The sequence below is a fragment of the Sminthopsis crassicaudata genome, chromosome 4 (genome assembly GCF_048593235.1).
Source record: "Sminthopsis crassicaudata isolate SCR6 chromosome 4, ASM4859323v1, whole genome shotgun sequence".
Taxonomy (NCBI): Eukaryota; Metazoa; Chordata; class Mammalia; order Dasyuromorphia; family Dasyuridae; genus Sminthopsis; species Sminthopsis crassicaudata.
The window spans coordinates 123,487,180-123,508,314 of NC_133620.1; the positions used below are offsets into that span (position 1 = coordinate 123,487,180).

A 21,135-nucleotide genomic window follows, 5' to 3' on the forward strand; every position below is an offset into this window, starting at 1 on the left:
CGGAGAAGTAACTAGGACAAGGCAATCAAGCACTAACATCATAAGGACAAGCTTGATTTCTAAGGGTTCATTTCTTTCCCCACAGTCATCAAGAATCTCCCACCTACATGTATCATTCTTTGCAGTCTTTCAGTAGCCTGTGTGACCTCACCTAGCCCCACCCTGGAATTGCCTACTTATAGGTTATGTTTGGAACCCTTCTACAATTATAGGCTGTTTCCTCTTCCAGTGTGAGATAATACCTAGTTGGAGTGTATTCCTACCCACTCCCAAGAGAAGACTCTGTGCTACTACTGCTGTTTCTCATCCCCTTCCCAACCATTTTTGTGCCCCAGGTAAATATCTTTGTTGCTTTAATTACCACTCATTGGAAATTCAGATTTAGCAAGAATAAAACAGACAAGCACAAGAAAAATTAGAAGATTATTAGAAATAAATAAAGACTTCAGGGTAGCATCAATGAAGAAACCGACTGATTAGTAATTTATTAGGAGATTTGCTGGACAAATACAATTGAAATTAAATGTGTTTATCTATGAGGAATATGGACCATGTATTTTTAGAGTTGGAAAGGATCTTACATTTCATTTGCCAGGTAAAGAAACAAAACTTGGATAAAATGGGGATTCACATTTATGATTCTGATTTCAGCATATCAGAATGTTTTAGTGGATTAGCTACACTCCTGCCTGGGGCTTTCTACTTGTAGTGAATTAATGGGAAGAAAAGGAATGTCCAATGTCCTCTATTTCCTTCCGACTGTGCTTTCAATCAACATCAGAGTAGTCAACTAGGGTGTAGCAAACAGTTAAATACATTCAGGCTGATGGAATTCTGACAACTCAGTGGTTCAGTAACATTGACAGAATGAGAATTATATAGTAAATTCCAGTCTGGAGCCAGCTGGCATAGAAAAAAATGTTTTATTATTATTTGACAATCTTTCAGTCCCCAAAAGAATTACCATGAATATATACTATGTTAGTATTCCTTCTAGTTGAACAGAATACAACCCATCCTTTATCTCTCTGATATCTCAGAGACAATAAACATTAATCATTTACCTTGTGCCAGGCATTGTGCTAAGTAGTAGAAATTCAAAGACAATCCCTACAAACTAATTGAGATTACAAACTAATTTAAGAAGATAATACTTTAAAAAACAAACAAACAAAAAACTGAAAAAGAAATAGGAGCAGCCTAGGTCATAAAGAAGTTTTAAAGCCAGGGTAGGAAACTATCTAAGGAGGTATGGATTTCAGAGTTAATTTTACCTTGCAGAATGAGAGGTTTTGGATATTATAAAATGGAGTAGAGCAGCTGGGCACAAAAATTATGAAGTGAATGCCCTGGGGAATCTTCCTTACATGATAGAGAATCTGGGAAGAAGCTATCCAATATGCACCTTCCCCACTCTCCAACAAGAGAGAGTTTCTGAAGAGGTGTGGAGTTTCAGACAATTTTATTTTACAGAATAAGTTTCCAGGGATCATGAAGTCCAGGAAACTCTTCATTCTTTACACAGATTTTCATCACCAAGTATATCCATTATGCTGGAGACCTTTAAAAAAACCATTGATTTAGAACTGGAAGGGAATTCAGAAGCCATCTAGTGTAGTTCCTTCCCCTAATTTTACAGAGGAGTGAACAGAGGTTCAAGTAAGTTGAGTATCTTGTCTACAATCAACCAGATAGCAATTATCAAAAATCAAAATTTGAACCCAGGCCAATTAACTCCAGAATCAGTACAACTCACTCTGAGTGGTATTCCGAGTGTCCCACTAAGTCCCTCCCATTTTCTAATTCTTTTTGATAAGGATATCAATTATATATAGATATCAATGTTAAATCTTGATTCCAAGAAGTGACCAATTTCTTTTTTTATTCCATTTTTTTTATTTTTTTACTCTTGCAATTACATATTGCAATTCACTTTACTATTATTGATTCTTTTGACACTATAGCATTCTATGATTTCAAATTTTATGATTAAAAATGTGTAACATTGTTTGTTGTACAAAATTTAATATGTAGTTGAAAGAACAACCAATTGAGTTGACCTGTCAGTAAATATATGTGGACATTATAAATGGACATTGAGCTGGACTCAGAGTTAAGAATAAATGGGGGGGGCTGGACTACATTTGGAAAATTGCACAAGATTATCAATTAGCCCCAAGCTTATCTATCTCTAAAACAAAAGTTAATTTTTTCAATATTAGTAGTCTTTTGGTGATGCTAAGAGGCTGCAAATTATGCAATATGATGTCCATGTATTTTGATAATTATAGGAGATTTCAAATTTCCATAAGAGCTAGGCCCATTCATTTTTACATGCCCTATAAGTTTTTCTATACCCCCTATTAGTATGATGTTCTGGTGTACAACTCTGGTATTTAAACTCTGGAATAATACAAGGGGATAGAAAAGAATGGAGAATAAGAACACTTTATGATTATAGTTTAGAATACGATAATTTCTAGGGAGGCTATTTTTTTATTAAAGCTTTTTATTTACAAAGTATATGCATGGGTGGTTTTTTCCAACATTGACACTTTCTAATCTTTTGTTCCAAAATTTCCCCTCCTTCCTCCAACCCCCTCCCTTAGCTGGCAGGTAGTGCAATACATATTAAAAGTGTTGAAATACATGTTAGATCCAAAATATGTATCACATATTTTTACAGTCATCTTATTGCATAAGAAAAATAAGAGCAAGAAGTAAGAAAAAGAAATACTGAAAAAGAAAGCAAAGTGCAAGCAAATAACAGAAAGAGTGAGAATGCTATATTGTGTTCCATACTTTGTTCTCATGGTTCTCTCTCTGGATGTAGATGGCTCTCTTCATCACTGCACAAGTGGAACTGGTTTGAATCATCTCAATATTGAAGAGAGCCATGTCCGTCAGAATTGATCGTCATATAGTCTTGCTGTTGCTGTGTATAATGATCTCCTAGTTCTGCTCATTTCACTTAGCATCAGTTCATGTAGTTACATATTGCAATTCACTTTACTATTATTGATTCTTTTGACACTATGATCTCCAAGCCTTATAGGAGGTTTTTTGGGAGGTAATATTCTATCAACATTTTAAAATTTCATATTATCACCATTTTGATCTCAATACTTCCCCACATAGACACTTAGGTACTATAGAACTTTTAGTTATTTTTAAAAAATGAATTAAAATTAATTTTGTTTTGAGCATTTTCAAGATTGAAAACAATTCAGAAAGTTCAAATCATATCTGGCACTGAAAGTTCTATTGTGCCCGATGTAACATTTAATAGGTTTTTTTTCTTTTAATTTTTTTAAATTTTTTTGTTATATTAGAGTTTTCAAAAATAAAATAGTTGCAAAAATATGTAGCCAAAAATACATATTAATTTGTATGCCAATAAAGGACAAGAAGAAAATGGGTGCCAGAAGAACTTTTAGGTCTAAGAAAAGTACCAAGATATGGCAAAAACCCTTCAAATATGCTTAAGATAACTTTCCTTCTCCTGTTTTCACTTTTTCCTCTCATAGACATGGGGAGAGGGGAATTGGGGTTTTCCCTGGAATAGCAAGAGCAAAAAACATGTGATTTTGGAAGTAGCAAATTATTTTTAATATGCATATCTTTTACCCATTTTAGCTAATGGATTGTCAAAATAATGCTTCGAAATGGTCTCTGCTGGGAAAAAAAAATAGATAAAATTAAAATTAGAACTTTTTTTCACCTACAAAAAATACCATCATCTGTTTATGGAGCAAATTGTTAAAAATATATTGTCAGCTGGTAGGGAGGGAAATTAAGATGAATCTGGGATAGAAACTATTTAGTAGTGAGGAGACAAAACTTCCTGATATTTTTTTACTGATGCTAGATACTTACCACTAGGAGAGGAGCCAAGTTGGGATAATAATAACAACAACACAAATTATTTTTATATATTTGTATTCTACTTTCCATGTATGCCAGGCACTGTGCTAAGTGCTTTACAATTACCATCTCATTTGATCCTCAGAATCACCCTGAGAGGTAGGTGCTATTATTAAGCCCATTATACAGATGATGAGATGAATAATGGTCAAGTAACTTGCCCAGGATAACAAAGCTTGTCTGAAGCTGATTTCCTAACTCCAAGTTCAGAATGCTATCCTCTACACCACTTAACTGTACAGTAGAAAGAACTTAGCACTTACTGTTTTAACTTATTTTTTTTCTTGCTAAGTTGGTGCTAAATTTATCTGTTTCTATTTTCCTAAAAGGATTTCAGATACTACTGATGTCCTTTAACTTAGAAAGAAAACCCTGGTGGGTTTATTTTATGGTAGCTTTTGATGGCCTTGAGGTGCACCAACAACTTTGTGAGAGACACCTCCTCCTTAAGAATGGTCTACTGAATAAGTCTTACTCTTGTTCATATCTTACAGGTACTTTGAATTATGTTATTAGTGCTGAGCTTTATTTTCCCTTCTTATGGTAGAACATCAATTATTCTCTCAAATGCACTACTCTTCCTCCTCCTTTATAGTTTCAACTACCTTTTTGAAAGCCAAGTATCATGTTCCCATTTTAAAAATTGTCTTCTCTGACTCTTGTGGGTGTTTTCCTAATTAGAGAATTATGTTTTTCTGTTGATTCCTGGTGGTAAAGTATTCTGTAAGGCAAGAAATCCAACTCAAGTATGGAAATGGTGGCAATGAGATATCGATAAAGGGACATCCATTAGGGAATATCTCATGATTTCCTCCATAAGGGGAGTCCATCATAGATTAAGAACTATTGAGAGTCTGATGACCTTAGAAAGTAATCTAGTCCCACTTCCTAATTGTACAGGCAAAGATTTGTCCAAAAATCATATGTGACAGAAAAATGATTTAAATCCATCTTATTCCAAATCTAGCATTTTTTTTTCTATTGTAGCACACTGCTTTCTCATCCTGTTATTTTGTATCTAGTAGGAAACTGAGGGAAGTCTTCATTTTTATAATGGTGCTCTGAATTCTCCCAAGTTATCTTGGGGTTTACTGACTAGATTTCTTTCATAAGGACCATGCCTTAAATCAAAACCAACATGAATGTAAATAGTAATCATTTCTGCTTTGACCAGAAACGGAAGGGTCTTTCCCTTCCAGATTAATTTTTTTTGGATTTTTTTTGGACTAAGTTAAAGAGGATATTTTTTGTCTCAGTTGCCACCTAGCCTTAATCTCTGAATGGGTATGGCTTAGTTAAACTGAGACCTGCTGAAGACCTTAACTTAAAAAAGTCGAAGTCTCCCATTGCATCCAGAACCATCTCCAGTCATCTTGATCTATGTCTTACCACTGGCCCCAGATGGCTCTGCAGGAAAAAGTGAGGCTGTGACCTTGCATAGCCCTCCCTCACTTAAATCCTATTCACTTGCATATCATGGCATCACCTCCATGATGTTATGGTCTCTTTTAGAGCAAAGAACAAACAATAACAACTATTAGTCAAGGTCTGAAACTGGCTACTAGAAGAATAAGAGTGGAAAATTCAGTAGGATGGTGATATCATAAGAGCTTTCTTAAAAACTCTTAAATCATCTTGCCTACTCCATCTATATCCCTAGTTGGTCCATATCAAATCAATTCTCTTTCTCACAAGATATTTACTGCAGAGTTTCTTTGGGGCTTGATTTGGGGCAAAAACATAATTGCAAAAATACTTAAATCTAGAGTTATGGTGAAAATCCTTCATGTATTCCAAGAAGCTTTTACTGTCACTAGAATTCTAGGTTTGAACCTCAGAATATGCCCATTTTTGTTACTTCTTGAATAGCGTGGTTCAGGTATAGGAAAACAGCTATATTGATATAGAACATGTAAGTTTCCAGATGGAGCTGGAAGATGTACTTTGTTTTCTATATCAATGATGGCATGATTCCAACTCTATTGGTATGTGCTTGAGTCACAAGAGCATTTGTCTTGGAGTGAGGAAGAAATACAATTGTATTTGGATAAGTGAAATGTTTCCACGATCACGGTTCCCAAAGTGATCATAGACTCCAATCATATCTTACATTTTGCTCTTCATAGAAAAATGTGTCTGTGTCATAAAGCCAGGGCCAGTAATGACTGAGTAATTCTAAGTATCATCTTGGTGTAGTTTTCAAAGAATATGGAAGTGAATAGTATCTTTCCTCCTTTATCCATAAGTCATATATATAGATATCAATGTTAAATCTTGATTCCAAGAAGTGACCAATTTCTTTTTTTATTCATCCATTTTTTCCAGTAAATCTGAGGAATTTAAACAACAAAACTGAACAAGATAGTCCCAGAAATGCCAATATTAGTATCTAGTTCATTGGCTTTGACTGTCTACATCAATCAAATGAAAAAGACAATTGCAAGTGGAATCTGTTATGTGTAGTTGTACCAGGAAGACAGAACATTAAAACAAAAAGCAAAGTGTGGCAAAGCAACTTATGGATCAATTAATAAATCTATTAGTTTATACATTCTTTACTAGTGCCAATTATGGTACTAAGTGCTTCTGATGTAGAGAAAAAAATGTAATCACCATCCTGTAGAATCATATATTCTATTGGGTCACCAACGGTGGTTATTCTGGAAAAAGTACAACCAAGAATAAAAATTTAGGGCCTCATCATACTATTTTCTTTATTTATTAACAATCTGTATGAGCCTCACTAGTTTATTTTTCCCTTCCTAATTAAAACTTAATAATAGAGAGCTATAAGATTATGAAAATCATAAAGTGAAGACAAAATTGGTCACTTTCCAGTAAATCTGAGGAATTTAAACAACAAAACTGAACAAGATAGTCCCAGAAATACCAATATTAGTATCTAGTTCATTGGCTTTGACTGTCTACATCAATCAAATGAAAAAGACAATTGCAAAAACTGTATTTTGTTTCCTAGGAAAGGGGAGGAACTTAATTACATATCACTTTACAATATTTACCATCACATATGGCTAGGGGATACATAACAAACAGCAAAGGCAAATGTCAATTCGAATAGAGAAAAATGCCTTCTGGGCTATATGTTATGAATTATTTTTATTCTTGGCTTGCTAATTAGAAAATCTTTTAATAGTTTCCCCTTTGCTTAGTAACACTTAGCCAAATTCTATTGCTGTTGCCCTGTGTGGTCTTTCTATAGTAGACAAAGCAGATTGTTGTTCCTGAAAGGCTATATAACATTGCTTAAAATTAGACTATCATAAAATCATAAACATTAATCAACAGTCTTGTGAGAACATGCTGCAGCCTTGAGTAAGCTGAGTCTAAAGGTGAAGGGTAAACTACTCACTCCTGCTAATAAACTACAGAAGTAGTTTCACTTGATTACTAAGTAATTTGCCATGAATTCCAATACAACACTTAGCACATATCAAGCTCTTAAATTCTTAAGTGACACAATCAATATGTGAAATCAATTGACATTAACATGGCAGAATAATATTGAATAGTGAATAGGAGCCATTTTGGAGGTCTTGAGGTCTATAAAAGAAAAACAATCTTACACAGAATCAGCCTAGAAATTCTTCTAGTTGTTACACAGAAATAAAAGTCTTGAAAAAGCATAATAGAGAAAATGAGAGGGAACTCCCAAGAAGATCAATAAGAAGAAACTATTCCCTTGTCTAAAGTTTTTGAAAGGAGACTTACTTTACCAATGATAGCTTACCTTTATATAGAATTTAAGGGTTTGGGAAAAGCCTTTAGCTTTCACAACAACCCTTTAATGTAAATGTTAAAACTATCCCCATTTTATAGATGAGGAAAATTAAACTGTGACCTTACCCAAGTTGCAGAATTAAGAAATGGCTGAGGAGGGATTTGAATCTAGGTCTTAGTCTCCTGGTCTAATGCTTTATCCACTGTTCCACCTCTCTGCTTTGTCATTTCCTTCTTCAATATATAAAAATGTGTCTCAAGATATTAGTTGTTTGAGGAGAATATTTAACATAGATATGGGTCTTTTAAGAAAAAAAAAACTTAAAAGGAACAATGTGGGGAAAAGGAAACCTATTAAGTTTACAGAGGCAGAAAGATAATACAGTTCACTGATATTTGGTAAAGTTAAGTTTAAATAAGATCTACAAATATTCGTATTGTAATCCTTTGAAACCATAGCCTCTGAATTTTGTACAGGGGCACTCAATATTAGGCATTATTAAATAGTCTCACTTCTGTTTTCTTAACCTAACTCTCTAATTTCCCAATCTGGGTATTCAGTTAGGTAGCTGACCAAGCTGGAATATAGGAGCTCCTTGGAAATGATGCATGATACAAAGCTATTTCTACCCATCCTTTTCTGCAGGGTCAAATGGAAGTATGAGTGTATTCAATGGAAGCCCCTTCAGGGATTACATTAGTAATGTGCTTACATTAGTCACAGCAATGATCAGATGATTATCTTCACCCAGGTTCCCCTGGAGGTACCTTACTATTCAGATTCTGTTTAACAAGAGACATAAAAATATATTTTGATAAATGGATTCACACCACCTTTGTGAGGAATTCAGAGATAATCATTTCATTCCTAGAAAGAATTACTTAGATCTAAAGGGTGGGAAGAAGCAAGGAAAGTGGACCAGATTTATGTTTTAATTAGTAAAGGGAATTTCCAAAGAAGAAATTCCTATTAATTCATATCAACACCTGCTCCAAAAGTTAAGGGACTTGCTCAATCATGTTGCCAGGTCTTTCTGACTCCCAGGGTGGGTCTCTACTACTACAAATTGCAACATCAGTAAAATGAGTGAATTCAAAGTTCCCTATGCCTGGCTGCCTTTTAATTCTTTAAGTAAGTATGGTGTCATTACAGCCCAAACAACCTCTTCCAAGCTTAGAGGCTGGGTGGCTGCAAGGAATCTAAAATTCAAATAATCTTATTGTTAAACCATCAAAGAAAATATATGGACAATTATTAGAGGTGGCAGATTTATAAAACCCTGTATTTATATTCATTATTTTCCCAGGGTAAATTAACCCTTTACATTTGTAGGAGTTACTCATTTGTGAAACACCAGGATATATGCTTCTTATAAGGATGGGGCATTTCCAGTTTTTTGTTTATTAATCTAATTGTAGCTTCAGTATATTTGAATTTTTTTTCTTGTTTCTTGAAAAATTTTCTCTTTGGTCTGGAGGTTCTGAAATTTGAAGATAATATCCCTATGTGTTTTACACAAAGAATCTCTTTGAGGTGGTTGGTAGATTTTTTTTTCTATTTCTACTTTCCCCTCCTGTTTTAGACAATTTTCTTGGATTATTTCTTGCGTTATTGTGTCAAGGTTCTATTTTTGTTCAAAGTTCTCTGTTAGTCTAATTATTCTTGCATTTTTTTCTGTTCTCCAGATCTGTTGTTTTTCATTCTTTATATTCTATCTTGTTATTTCTTGGTCTCTTATAGCTTCACTGGCTTTCCCTTACCCAAATCTAATATTCAAAGAGTTATTTTCATCTTTGAGAATCTGTATCTCCTTTTCTAGTTGGATAACTTTTTTTTCATATTTTTCTTGGATTTTTTTTTTTTTTTTTTTTTTTTTTTTAGTTTTTCCTCAATGTCTCTCCTTAAATTTTAAATTTTTTTTGAGTTCTTCTATAAATTCTCTCTGGGCAGGTAGCCTTTTAACATTACCTTTGGGAGAATAAGTGTTTTTTACTTAAGTGTTCTCCTCTGAAGATGAACCCCAGTCTTCCCTATTACCATAATAACTTTCTACAGTTAGGTTTTTTTTTTCTTTGCTGATTCATTTTTTCAAAAAGTGAAGTATTAAATGCCTAAGTACTTCTAATTGTGGTGGGGGTTGGTGCTTCACTTTCATCTCTTCCTTCTGACCTCCATCCTCCTGCAAGTGCCCAGCAGCATCCCTGCCCCATGGCTTTTGCACTCACCAGGTGTATTGATTCCTTCTCACCCAGGGTCATATCTATACTGCATTGCTGAGCCTGGTGATCCCAATCAGCCAAGGTTCCTTCTGTCTTCCTGGACTCAAACCTCCAACTCCCCAAGCTGTCTAGAGATGAAAAGTTTCTGTGGTTCTTACTGAGGCTCCAGCCTACCCCAGCTAGCCCCAGGGTTCCCCACTTGGTGTTTCTGTGGAGCCAGCCCAGAGATGTTTGCATTTCACACAGGTTAATCCATATCTGGGTTTTGTCTTTGGATCTTTGGGGATTGTACTAGGACCCCCCCAAAAAATGCCCCACATTTTTCAACAGTCTATATTCACTCTGAGATGCAAATTTGTTCTGTTTGTGGGGTAAATCTGGAGAGCTTGAAATTTACTGACCTACTCCACCATCTTCCTAGAATCTTCCTGATGCATTTTAATATAACTATATCTTCTATATATTAATCTCTTCCCAATAAGCTATAAAATCCTAAAACTACTCTAGCAATTTTGAGAATCATATGTAAAATTCTGTATAAATGCTAGATATGACTACTACTATTGCCCTACTGATGTTATTGATGCTACTACTACTGCACTACAATCATCATCTCTACTATTATTATTTTTACTACTTCTGCTGCTTCTACTACTACTGCCACTATTACTATCTCCACTATTGCTGTTGTTGCTGGTGATACTACTACTACTACTACTACCACGACTATTAGAGACCTACAGAAATTGAGTGATATCTAAAGTTACACAGATAACATCAATGGTAGAGTAGGCTAAATCTCATATGAACAGATGATAATCTTATCATTTACATAATATGATTTCAAGGGCAACAGATAGCCTGTTAATCACCCAAAACTTTCTCTTGCATGTAAAAACAAATTGAAAATTTTCAGAAATTAAATTCTCTATTTTGGTTTCCTCATCTGTAAAATGATGGTGGTGGTGGTTGTAGCAATAATAGCAGTAGAAGAAGAAGAAGGAAGAAGGAGGAAGAAGAGGAAGAAAGTGATGGTAGTAGTGGAAGTAGTGGTAGTAGCAGCAACAAAAACAGCAGTAGGTAATAGTAATTAATATTAAAAGCTAGGATTTATATAGGATTTTACATAAGAACTCCCAAAATTCCTAGTGTAGTTTTAGACTTTTATAGCTTTTTTTATAAGGGAAAATACATCCTATAATTCCTATCTTTTAGGATTGTTGTAAGAATAAAATAAAATAATGCATTTACAATTCTCTGCAAATCTTATTTTATATACATATCAGTTATCATTACTTTCCAAAATCAGACAGGTGGTTAAGTGGTGGAAAGATTTTTATCTAAAACTTTATTAAAGGTGTGAATTAAAAGAAATAATTTTTTAAAACTAAATATTCCCAAGGCTAATCTTTGTGTAGGACATTTGAAATTCTTATCTATCATTTCTGCATTAGTATGAATAGGTGTCCCTTTTCTCAAGAGCAGATTTTAATTGAAAGATTACAAGATGATTTTGGAACCTTGAAGTGGGAAGGAACCACTCTAAAGTAGATAAAAGAGGTTCATAGCGGAGTCGCTATGGATAAAAGACAAGAAAACTGCTTCCCCATTTTGTCCAGGGCATAATTGCTTATGACAAATATTTAAACAGAGCAGCAGCCAAAAGATTTCAGGAAAATCACCTGCTCCAGCAGTGCCTCCCACAAGTATTCACAGTAATACCGTGGATTTTTGTTTCTTTTGCCATAATTCTTTCTCCCTTTACTGCAGATGAACCAGTGTGTGGCAGAGAGGATGTAGAGAACATCTTTCTCTCCTTTAGGGTCCAAAAGTTTCCATAATTAGAACCCTTTTCAACCAAAAAAATTATAGAAACTGAGAATTAGAGAAACAGTGAGATATAGCACTAAATTTAGGAGAATCTTGGTTCAAATCTCTTTTCAGGAACTTATATTAGCTAGATACTCCTGGGCAAGTAATTTAACCTCTCAGCCTCATTTTCCTCATCTGTAAAAGTACTCACTTCAATGGACTACTATAAAGATTAAATTATATATTTATATATGTATGTGTGAAATCTACATACACATGTGTGTATATAAAAAGTCAGATATAATGTCATCTCATTTAATTATACAGCACAATACATATACTTCATGCAACATGCATGCATAATACATATGCCAATATAAAATATTATATTACCATATATGTATATATTCAAAATATTGCTTCATTTAATTATATCGGATATTCATGACCACATACACACAGACTCTGTGACATCCATTTTAATGGCTCCACTTCATGATCAATTGAAGTTCCAAAGGATTGTTGCATGCTCAGAATTCTGCTCCAGATAAAGAGGTAAGGGTAATTTGAGCCACTAGATTACAGAAATTTCATATCTCTGCTTCTCAATATTATACTCATTTGATGCTACCATCCCTGTTAGCTATTGTTCTATTTCTTCTCCTCTTCATAGCTCAATTCCTTGAGAAAACCATCTACAATTTGGGTCTCCACTTGCTCTTCTCTGATTAGATTCTAATCTTATGCAATCTGGCTTTCATCATAAACTTTCTTTAAGTTGACCTCTTAATTGTAAAATTAATTATCAAATCTACTTTTTTTTCTTTTCTCAATCGGGAGTCTTCTGTGAAGGTATACCTTCTGACATTGTGAATTAACGCTTTTTTCTCTGATGCCCTCTCTTCCCTCTAGTCTGTGTGACATTATTCTCTCCTCTTCTTCTCCAGCCCCTAGGACTGGTTCCCAGTAATCTATAAACACCTAAAACTATTCTAGCAATATTGAGACTCATGAAAAAACTCTGTATAAATGCTAGCTATTACTATGTTATTGTTATTGCTGCTGCTGCTACTGCACATATGTGTGTGTGTGTGTGTGTGTGTGTGTGTGTGTGTGTACACACATAGATAGATGATAGGTATATATACCTATCATCTTGTTTTAACAACTACTCGTACAACTCACACCCTCCCCTCCCCTGAACACATACTTCCCCCTGCATCCCCAAGTTCTACCAATCTCAGTTCATTGCAATAGTGTTCAGGGACCTCAAAGCATGCATTCATCCCAAGCCAATGATGTCAATTAGTCATATCTTCTTGAGAGCCATACTTAGAACTTGAAGTCAGCAAATATAATAATAACTGGTATTTATATAGCTCTTTAAATAGTTACAGAATAGCAAAATTAGAAGGGATCTCAGTAATCATTTAGTGCAATCAACACCTAAACAGTCATCCAGTTTTTGCTTAAATTTTCTGTTAAGTGAAGGCCCATGACTGACCAAGGAAGCCCATTTCATTATGGATTAACTCTTAAGGATTAGGAAGGGTTATTTTAATATTATGTTTAAATATACCTCTTCATAATGTTGGTCCATTGTTCCTTTTTATGCTTTAAGATTAATCCTTTTTCCACAAGGCAATCCTTAGGATCCGCAAAGACAGTTATCATGTTCCCTGTAAGCCTTTTCATCTCTTGTCTCTTCAACTTATACTGGTATATAATGATCTCAAGGTCTTTCACTATACTGATTGCACAAAAAATGTCACTAACTCCTGCTCTTTATTATCCCCAACAAGTAGGCAGTCAACTTTCACTTTACCCATTGAGAAGGAACTAACTTTTGGAAATAGGCAAAAGTAATTTAGAACCAAATTTGAATAAGGTCATTGCATCATACTGTTCTGAATCAAAAAAAAAAAATCTCTGAACTATAAAACTTTTACTATAAGGCAAAAAGAGGCCTCATATTAAGTTCCTGAAAGTTGTTTTATTCCACTTTTGAACAATTCTATTAAGAGTTTTTTCCTGATAATGAACCCTCTATTCAATGCAAATATATCTCTTAACTTTTCATAATTTTTTTCCAATCCTGTTGGTGATTAGCTAACCACTCACTGCATCATTGTGAACCTCTTCCCTACCTTTTTTATACCTTTTAGACTAATTTTTAAAAAATGTTTCTCTTGCCATCTTGTCATACCAAGGATTTTTTTAAAAACAAAATCCAATGTCTCCATTACTAGTTTGTTTAATTTCATATTAAATGTCATTGTATTCCTGCACAAATGGGAAACAACAGGCATATTGAAAGCAATACTTTTGGAGATCAAGAACATGTGGCCACTCATGCCCAATAGCAAAATTTGACCCTTTTAAGTTTGACCCATTTTAATATTTCCCCACTCATACCCAATAACAAAGTGAGTCTATCCTTTTGGCAACACGTCCTAAGGAATGTTAAATTATAGATGGACTTGTTTGGGTATAAACTATAGACATGAGCTCATTTATTTCCTTTAATTTAGTTTGCAGTGGAGCAGTCAGATAATATCAAAATAAAATAACTCAAATTACTATTATGCTTAGATATTATGCTAGGTTATGATCATGACAAGCTGAATTCATTGTATATACCCCTTTCTAATTTTCTATCTTTTAGTAAAGAAAAAAAATCATATGATGACAGATGAAAATTCAGAAATTTTGTTAAAGCCATTGGTCTTTCGTGCAGATGACTATATTCCTGAAGTAGTAAAAAATGTTCTTCTAGAACGTGGTTGGAACAAATATAATGAAGATGTGCAGGATGTAGCAGATTGGAACCTGTACTGGCGGACCTCAGCTTTCCGTATGACTGATCATAACAATATTAAGCCATGGCAACGACTTAATCATCACCCAGGAACCACCAGGCTTACCAGGAAAGACTACTTGGCAAGACATCTAAAGCACATGAAAGGGATTTATGGAGCATCTCTTTATGCCTTCTCTCCACTAACTTTTATCATGCCCAATGACTACATTAAATTCGTTGCTGAATATTCTAGGGAGAAAGAGACCCTTGGCGCTAAGCCAAGCTATTGGATTTGCAAGCCAGCAGAACTGTCTGGTGGGAGGGGCATAATGATTTTCAGTGACCTAAAAGACTTGCTCTTTGATTGTGCAACAGTTGTACAAAAATATATCAGCAATCCCTTCCTCATTGCTAAGTATAAAAGTGATCTGCGGATTTATGTTTGTGTTGCTGGCTTCCAGCCCTTAACCATTTACCTCTATCAGGAAGGACTGGTACGGTTCGCCACTGAAAAGTTTGATCTCAATAACCTGAAGAACAAATGTGCTCATCTGACCAATAGCACTGTCAACAAAAGTGGGGCCTCCTACAAGAAAAATAAAGAAGGGATTGGCCAAGGTTGCAAATGGACCCTGAGCAAGTTCTTCACTTATCTTCGCAATCAGGATGTGGATGACCTCCTTCTCTGGCAAAGAATCAACCACCTGGTGATCCTCACAATTCTCTCCATAGCCCCTTCTGTCCCCTTTGCTTCCAATTGCTTTGAGCTCTTTGGATTTGACATTTTGATTGATGACAAGTTCAAACCATGGCTTTTGGAAGTGAATGTTAGTCCTGGCTTATCTTTAGACTGTTCTTCTGATGTGTTAGTGAAGAGAAAGCTTATCCATGATATCATTGAATTAATGCATTTCAAACAGATTTGCCTGGGTAACACCAAAAAGAAACCCAGTGAAGCTTCAAATCACCGGCCTCACATTTCCTGGACTGGAGGTGATAAAAATAGAGTCCATGAAACTTCAAAGCATTGGTGTAAAATTTCCTGGGCAGAAGGTAAAAAAGATAGAGACCTTGAAACTTCGGAGAGAGACCTTGAAACTTCAGGACAATGGACAAATATTTCTCAGTTTGGACAAAAAAACAGAATTTATGCATTGTCTGGATACACATCTCATTATAAAGAGTCTTGTATCTCTTCCAATTTTTTATCTTTATTAGAGTTCAAAGGAATAGTCTATAAGACAGATTTATCTGTCATACAGAAAAATATCAAAATTTTTCCTAAAAAAATGTTTATTGCAAAACCAAAAGAAAGGAAGGCAAAACATTCTCTACCGGCAGCCTTTCCAAAGATAAGAAACATGCAAACTACATTCAACTCATTCCGTCACTCTCCATCTTTTGAGTCATGTAAGAAGAAGAAAAATATCACCCCAAATTTGCTGTCAGATAAGGGCATGAGACCATGCTCCTGTGCAGGTGATTTTGTTCTCATTTTCCCTTTCAATGAGGCTACTCTTGAGGCTACCAAGAATGGACTGGATATCAAAAAGGTCATCCATGAATTTCAGAAGTTTTGTAAATAAGCAATCAACACCAGAGGCAGAGGTTAAAACTAAGAAAACATAACAAAGGATTTTCATGACTTAGGGACAATATGAATGCAAGTCCTTGAAATTTCTTTTTATCATATGAATAATGACAATATTATTTGCTTTTTGGCTAGCATATAAAACTATCAAAATTAGATAAAAGGAAAATTACATTAGATATGATGTGTTTAAATTTTTATAGATTCAAAACACATATATTATTATAAGTCTAAGATTTCCTCAAAAACTCTGGGAAAGTGGTGCCTACATGCATTTGGACATGGCTTTCTACAGTGGCCTTATATAATTAAAAAAATAAAAATAATAAAAAATTAAGCTAATATGTTGCAGGATCTTAGAAGAAGGATATAAGACTAAAATATCAGGAGTAAACATTCTAAACAGCCACATTTCAATAGATCTTTTCATGGGACTCTCTTAATGACCAATTTCTGCATAATGAAATCTACTTCATAACAAATAACTCGTAATGTATACCCAATGCTACTAGCACATTCTGACGTTGGGTAAATCATTTCTCCTTTTGTGCCTTCAATTTCCTCATCTAAAAATTGAAGGAATTGGATTCACACTTTTTAGGTTTCTTCCATATCTAACATCCTATAATACATCAAAGTTTTCCCCTAAACAAATTGCAAAACTAAAGAAAAAAGGACACCAAAAGATTTCCTGACCCCATTCTTACCACACATAAAAAAATGACAAGTCATTTTCCATTATATTCAAATACATCTCATTTGGGAACAAATAGCATCTATATACTGAAGCTGTATTGCTCAAACAGTTTGATTGTAAGCATTTATGTATTAACTTATTCAACTTTTAAGAGCTACCATTAGTAGCCCTGTGCTGGGTCTTGTTGGGGATACAAAGAGGGATAACTCATGCTTTCTCCCCTTCTAGAATGGACATTCCAGTATAGGATATAATACACATAGAATGGGCATTCTTTTCCAGAATGGACATTTCCATATGGGATATAATACAAGCACAAAGAGCTATAGGTCATAGAAGTGGAATAAGAGAAATCTTATCATAGAATGATGGAGTTAGAGGTAGAAGATCACCTGGTCCAATCTTTTCATTTTTCATTATGAAGAAATGAAAGTCCAGAGAGGAGACATAGCTTACTCAAAGTGACATAAATGGCAAAAGGCAGAATTTGATCCAAAGTCTTCTGACTCCAATTCCAGGGTGGTTTTTGTTTGTTTTTGGGTTTTTTTTTTGTTTTTGTTTTCTACCAAACTATCAACCTAATTCAAGAAAAGATAATACATCCTGGCCAGGGATGCAAGGATGTAGTTATTAGAAATAGCATTGAAGGATTAGCAAGAATTGGATAAGTGAATCTATAGAACAGGAAAGGGATACATACAGAGAGAGGGAATGTGAGTTCAAGAACTGAATTGGGATATCATGGGGAATGTGCTGGGACAAGGATGTAGTTGGGGTGGTCACAGAATCGGGTATGGAGATGAGAGATGGACATGGAAATCAGGGTCATATCTTAGAAAATATGCTTGTTCAATTTGTTCAAAAGGAACTCTTGAAAAGGATTTATGTAAAGATGATGTAATTGTAACTATTTTATAGGAAAATAAATGAGACAGCATCAGGTGAAATGGATTTCAGATGGAAGGCAATTGTAGTAATCCTAATGAAAGGTAATAAAGGACTTAGGTGGAATGGTGGCATCTAGAATAGGAAGGATGAGATTGTTGTTTATTCTGAAAAGGACCAATGAATCAGGAGTGTGATTTCTCAACCGGCAAGTTAATTGGACTTAAGGGGGACAGAGCTGTGCAAAGTCATCAACCCCTTTTTCCTCCAGAGTCATCGGCATCCAATAACAAGACACAGGTTAGAGATGGCTCTAGCTTCAGTGGGTAATTTTGACATTTTTAAGCCAAGGTCTTTCCTAGGTCTCAATTTGTCTAAAGTAACATCAATTTATTCATTGAAGACTGGATAAAAGCTGAGGCAAAAGAAAAACTTTGCAAAAAACCTATCTGGAAGGGGAATACCCTAAGTTTCTCCCCAGGTAGGTCAAAACAGGGAAGAATGAGATAATTTTACTGAAGGTTCAACTGTCAGAACTGATTGGATTTAGGTGGAATGAAAGAAAAGTCAATAAAAGCAGTTTGTTAGAAATTAGGACTTTTTTATTGTTTAAACAAAGTCATGAAAAAAAATTAACAATGATTAAACTTAAAAGTGTGTCTGATCTGTATACATTTTGCTGGTGGTTAAACTTTTATCAGAACAGTTTAATTGAGTGTAATAAAACTCTAGTATCATTAGTGGTTAAAACTTATTGGGCTATGGCTTTTCTTCTATTTAGATATAGCTTCCCCTGAATATCATATGATTGAGGCAATTTTACACTTGACATGGGAATGTGAAGGTTCACGAAATATGTTATATTTGTTTCTGGTCTAACATATAAATTTTCAACTATTGTTGAGAAAATGATCCATGTCAATTAATGTTATAAAATTAAATGCCAATGGATGTTATAAAATTGATCTAAGTTTGATTTAACTTATTTATGGTTCTATCATGTGAAAGACATTATACTAAGTACCAAGGGAGAGCAAAATGTGGTCTATTAGATGAAATAGAACAGGGTAGCTTTCACTAACTTATTATAATGGATCATCTTGCTGTGGAAATGGTTTTGGGATTGTCTAATGCTTTTCCAATGGAAGACAAGCTTTCATAAATTCTATCCTGTTGAAAAATATTCAAGTATGACCCTACTGGGAATCTGTATATGCTCTTAGGGGATCAACTTAACCAACTCCTCAGAGGCATAATACCAACCAGTTAAATAGAAATACTGAAGATTGCAATGAAATAACAAAAAATGAAATATGAGAAATTTTTTCTCTTGAAAAATACTGTTCAATTAAAGTAGGATACGGTGGTAAATGTCTACTTTTGTGGAGATTAAAAAGATTTCTGAGCATTTGAGGGTTTTCACAGTTCTGGATCTAAGAACTAATTTCATTAAAATTATGCCTTTTCTTTCTCTTGATATAGGCATATCACTAAAAACTATTTTGTGTATATTAGCCACAAATAAAAGTGATTTAGGGCACAAAATGGAATGGGAGAAAGAGAGACAGACATACTGAGAAATAGAGAAGGAGAGGGAGAAGTAGAGGGAGAGGGAGATGATAATGGACAGAAAAGAAAAAAAAAAGAGATTGCTCTTAGTGAGAAACAAAAATAAATAATTGGAGTATTTCAAATTCTAAGATTGGTGAGGAAACTGCAAAGCCTTGGAAGTAAAACGAGCAGCAATGAAAACAAAAAAGACTTAATAGGCAAACAACAGGCCCTCGAAAGTTGTGAAGAAACTGAAGATAGCATCTTTTCAAATGTTAGAAAGTGACATGTTGCAGAGTGTATAAAGGGAACATTTGAAGAATATAGAATTTTGTCACCCAAAGCAGATCACAATCCTTCTGGTACTTAGTAGATGATTTGTGACAGTTGCAGTGTTTAAAAATCAAAATGACCTTGAAGTCACACTGTTGATGGACCTCTCAAAATTTATTTGGAAGCCACAGACATGCAGTCTCTGCCTGGGCACATGTGCAAAGCTTTTGCAATCTACTGTAGAATCAGCCAGACTTTGCCTTTCCCCAGCATAGCCTTCAAAACCACTGGGTTACCTCCATAATGCAATGAGCCATAAGAGTAGCTTGAATGGTAATTTAAATTATGGCTGATACATACAGAGGAAAACTAAGGAGTGAAATTGGACCAGCTGTAAAGGCAACATTTTTCCATTCTCTAAGGAATGGTGATCTGTATTCACAGGCCCCATAGATGAGGGAGATGGATATGTGTGTGTGTGTGTGTGTGTGTGTGTGTGTGTGTGTGTGTGACACAGAGATAGAGAAATAGAGACAGAAGAGAGGAAAAGAGGAGAAAAAAAAGGAGGGAAGAGGCAGAGACAAAGAGAGGAATATAGAAAGAAGAGGAATTAGAGAAAAGGGGAAGAAAGAGAAAAAGGGAATCTAAAATATATTCCAGAGATCTGGAGAGAAGACATCAAAGGATTCAAAGACAGTCAAAATTCAACCAGCCTTTAAGCATCCTTTAGGATGCAAAATTTTCAAGAATTAAATTTCTATCCTTTTAAGACCATCTTCCTAAAGTGTCAAGCATTCTGTGAGTTTCTTCAACTCTATATCCATCTTTCACCTTTATCTAGCAATGATCATCAAAAACCAAGAGCTAGTTTTTTTGACAGGTTAAATCTAGTAGAAAAGAGAAAGCTATAATTAAAAGTTTCCCTATATTTCAGCACAGCATTGAACAATTTTCTATGATATTTTTTAGATAGTAGGGAAAGATGTAGGTATATTATAGAATGATATTACCAATTAGGAATTAAGCTGAGCTAGACTATAGCACAATTTGAAACTAGGCAGAGCCAAAGATAGTTTATTGATTAACAGGATCCATAAAAGTCTCAACAACCTCAGATAGTGTGTTTGATTTAATAAAAAGAAAATTAGTGATAAATATAAAGTCTTGCACTTGGATTAAAAAAAACATCCTTTTCATCAGGATAATATAAGAGTTTTATGAATTGACAATTAGTTTGAAAAAAATCTGGAGATTTATTGCAAGTCCCATTTTAGTCAAAATAGTGATATGGCATTCAAAAAGGTAACAAGATGTTAGGCTGGATGACAAGATATCAGGACTCATCAAAGCAAACTGGCATTATGCCTAGTGCTCAATGCCCTATTTTAAAAGAATATGGGTAATCTGAGAAAGGTAAATATAGTGAAGGGCCTCAAATTCCTGCTATATATGAATTCAGTGAAGATACAAGGAATATTTAACTTGGAGCAAATTTTGATCATAATAAGTTGGTGAAAGGCTATTAGATGGATTAAGGGTTAAACTTCTTGAAATTATACCTAGGATTTTAAAAATAGGAAAGAGCAGGTGGAGATTTCAAAGAGGCAAATTTTGGCTACTAGCAATTACCTGTGCTGTTCAAAT

The 21,135-nt window shown here is 34.5% G+C and overlaps 1 protein-coding gene across 1 annotated transcript; it reads left to right on the forward strand.

The window, feature by feature from the left end:
* The first annotated feature begins 213 nt into the window (after positions 1 to 213).
* Positions 214 to 16,264, forward strand: TTLL2 (tubulin tyrosine ligase like 2). Its single transcript, XM_074309334.1, has 2 exons — positions 214 to 335; positions 14,360 to 16,264. The coding sequence occupies exon 2, from the start codon at positions 14,377 to 14,379 to the stop codon at positions 16,078 to 16,080; it is 1,704 nt and encodes a 567-aa protein (XP_074165435.1). The 5' UTR covers positions 214 to 335; positions 14,360 to 14,376; the 3' UTR covers positions 16,081 to 16,264.
* The last annotated feature ends 4,871 nt before the right edge of the window (positions 16,265 to 21,135 follow it).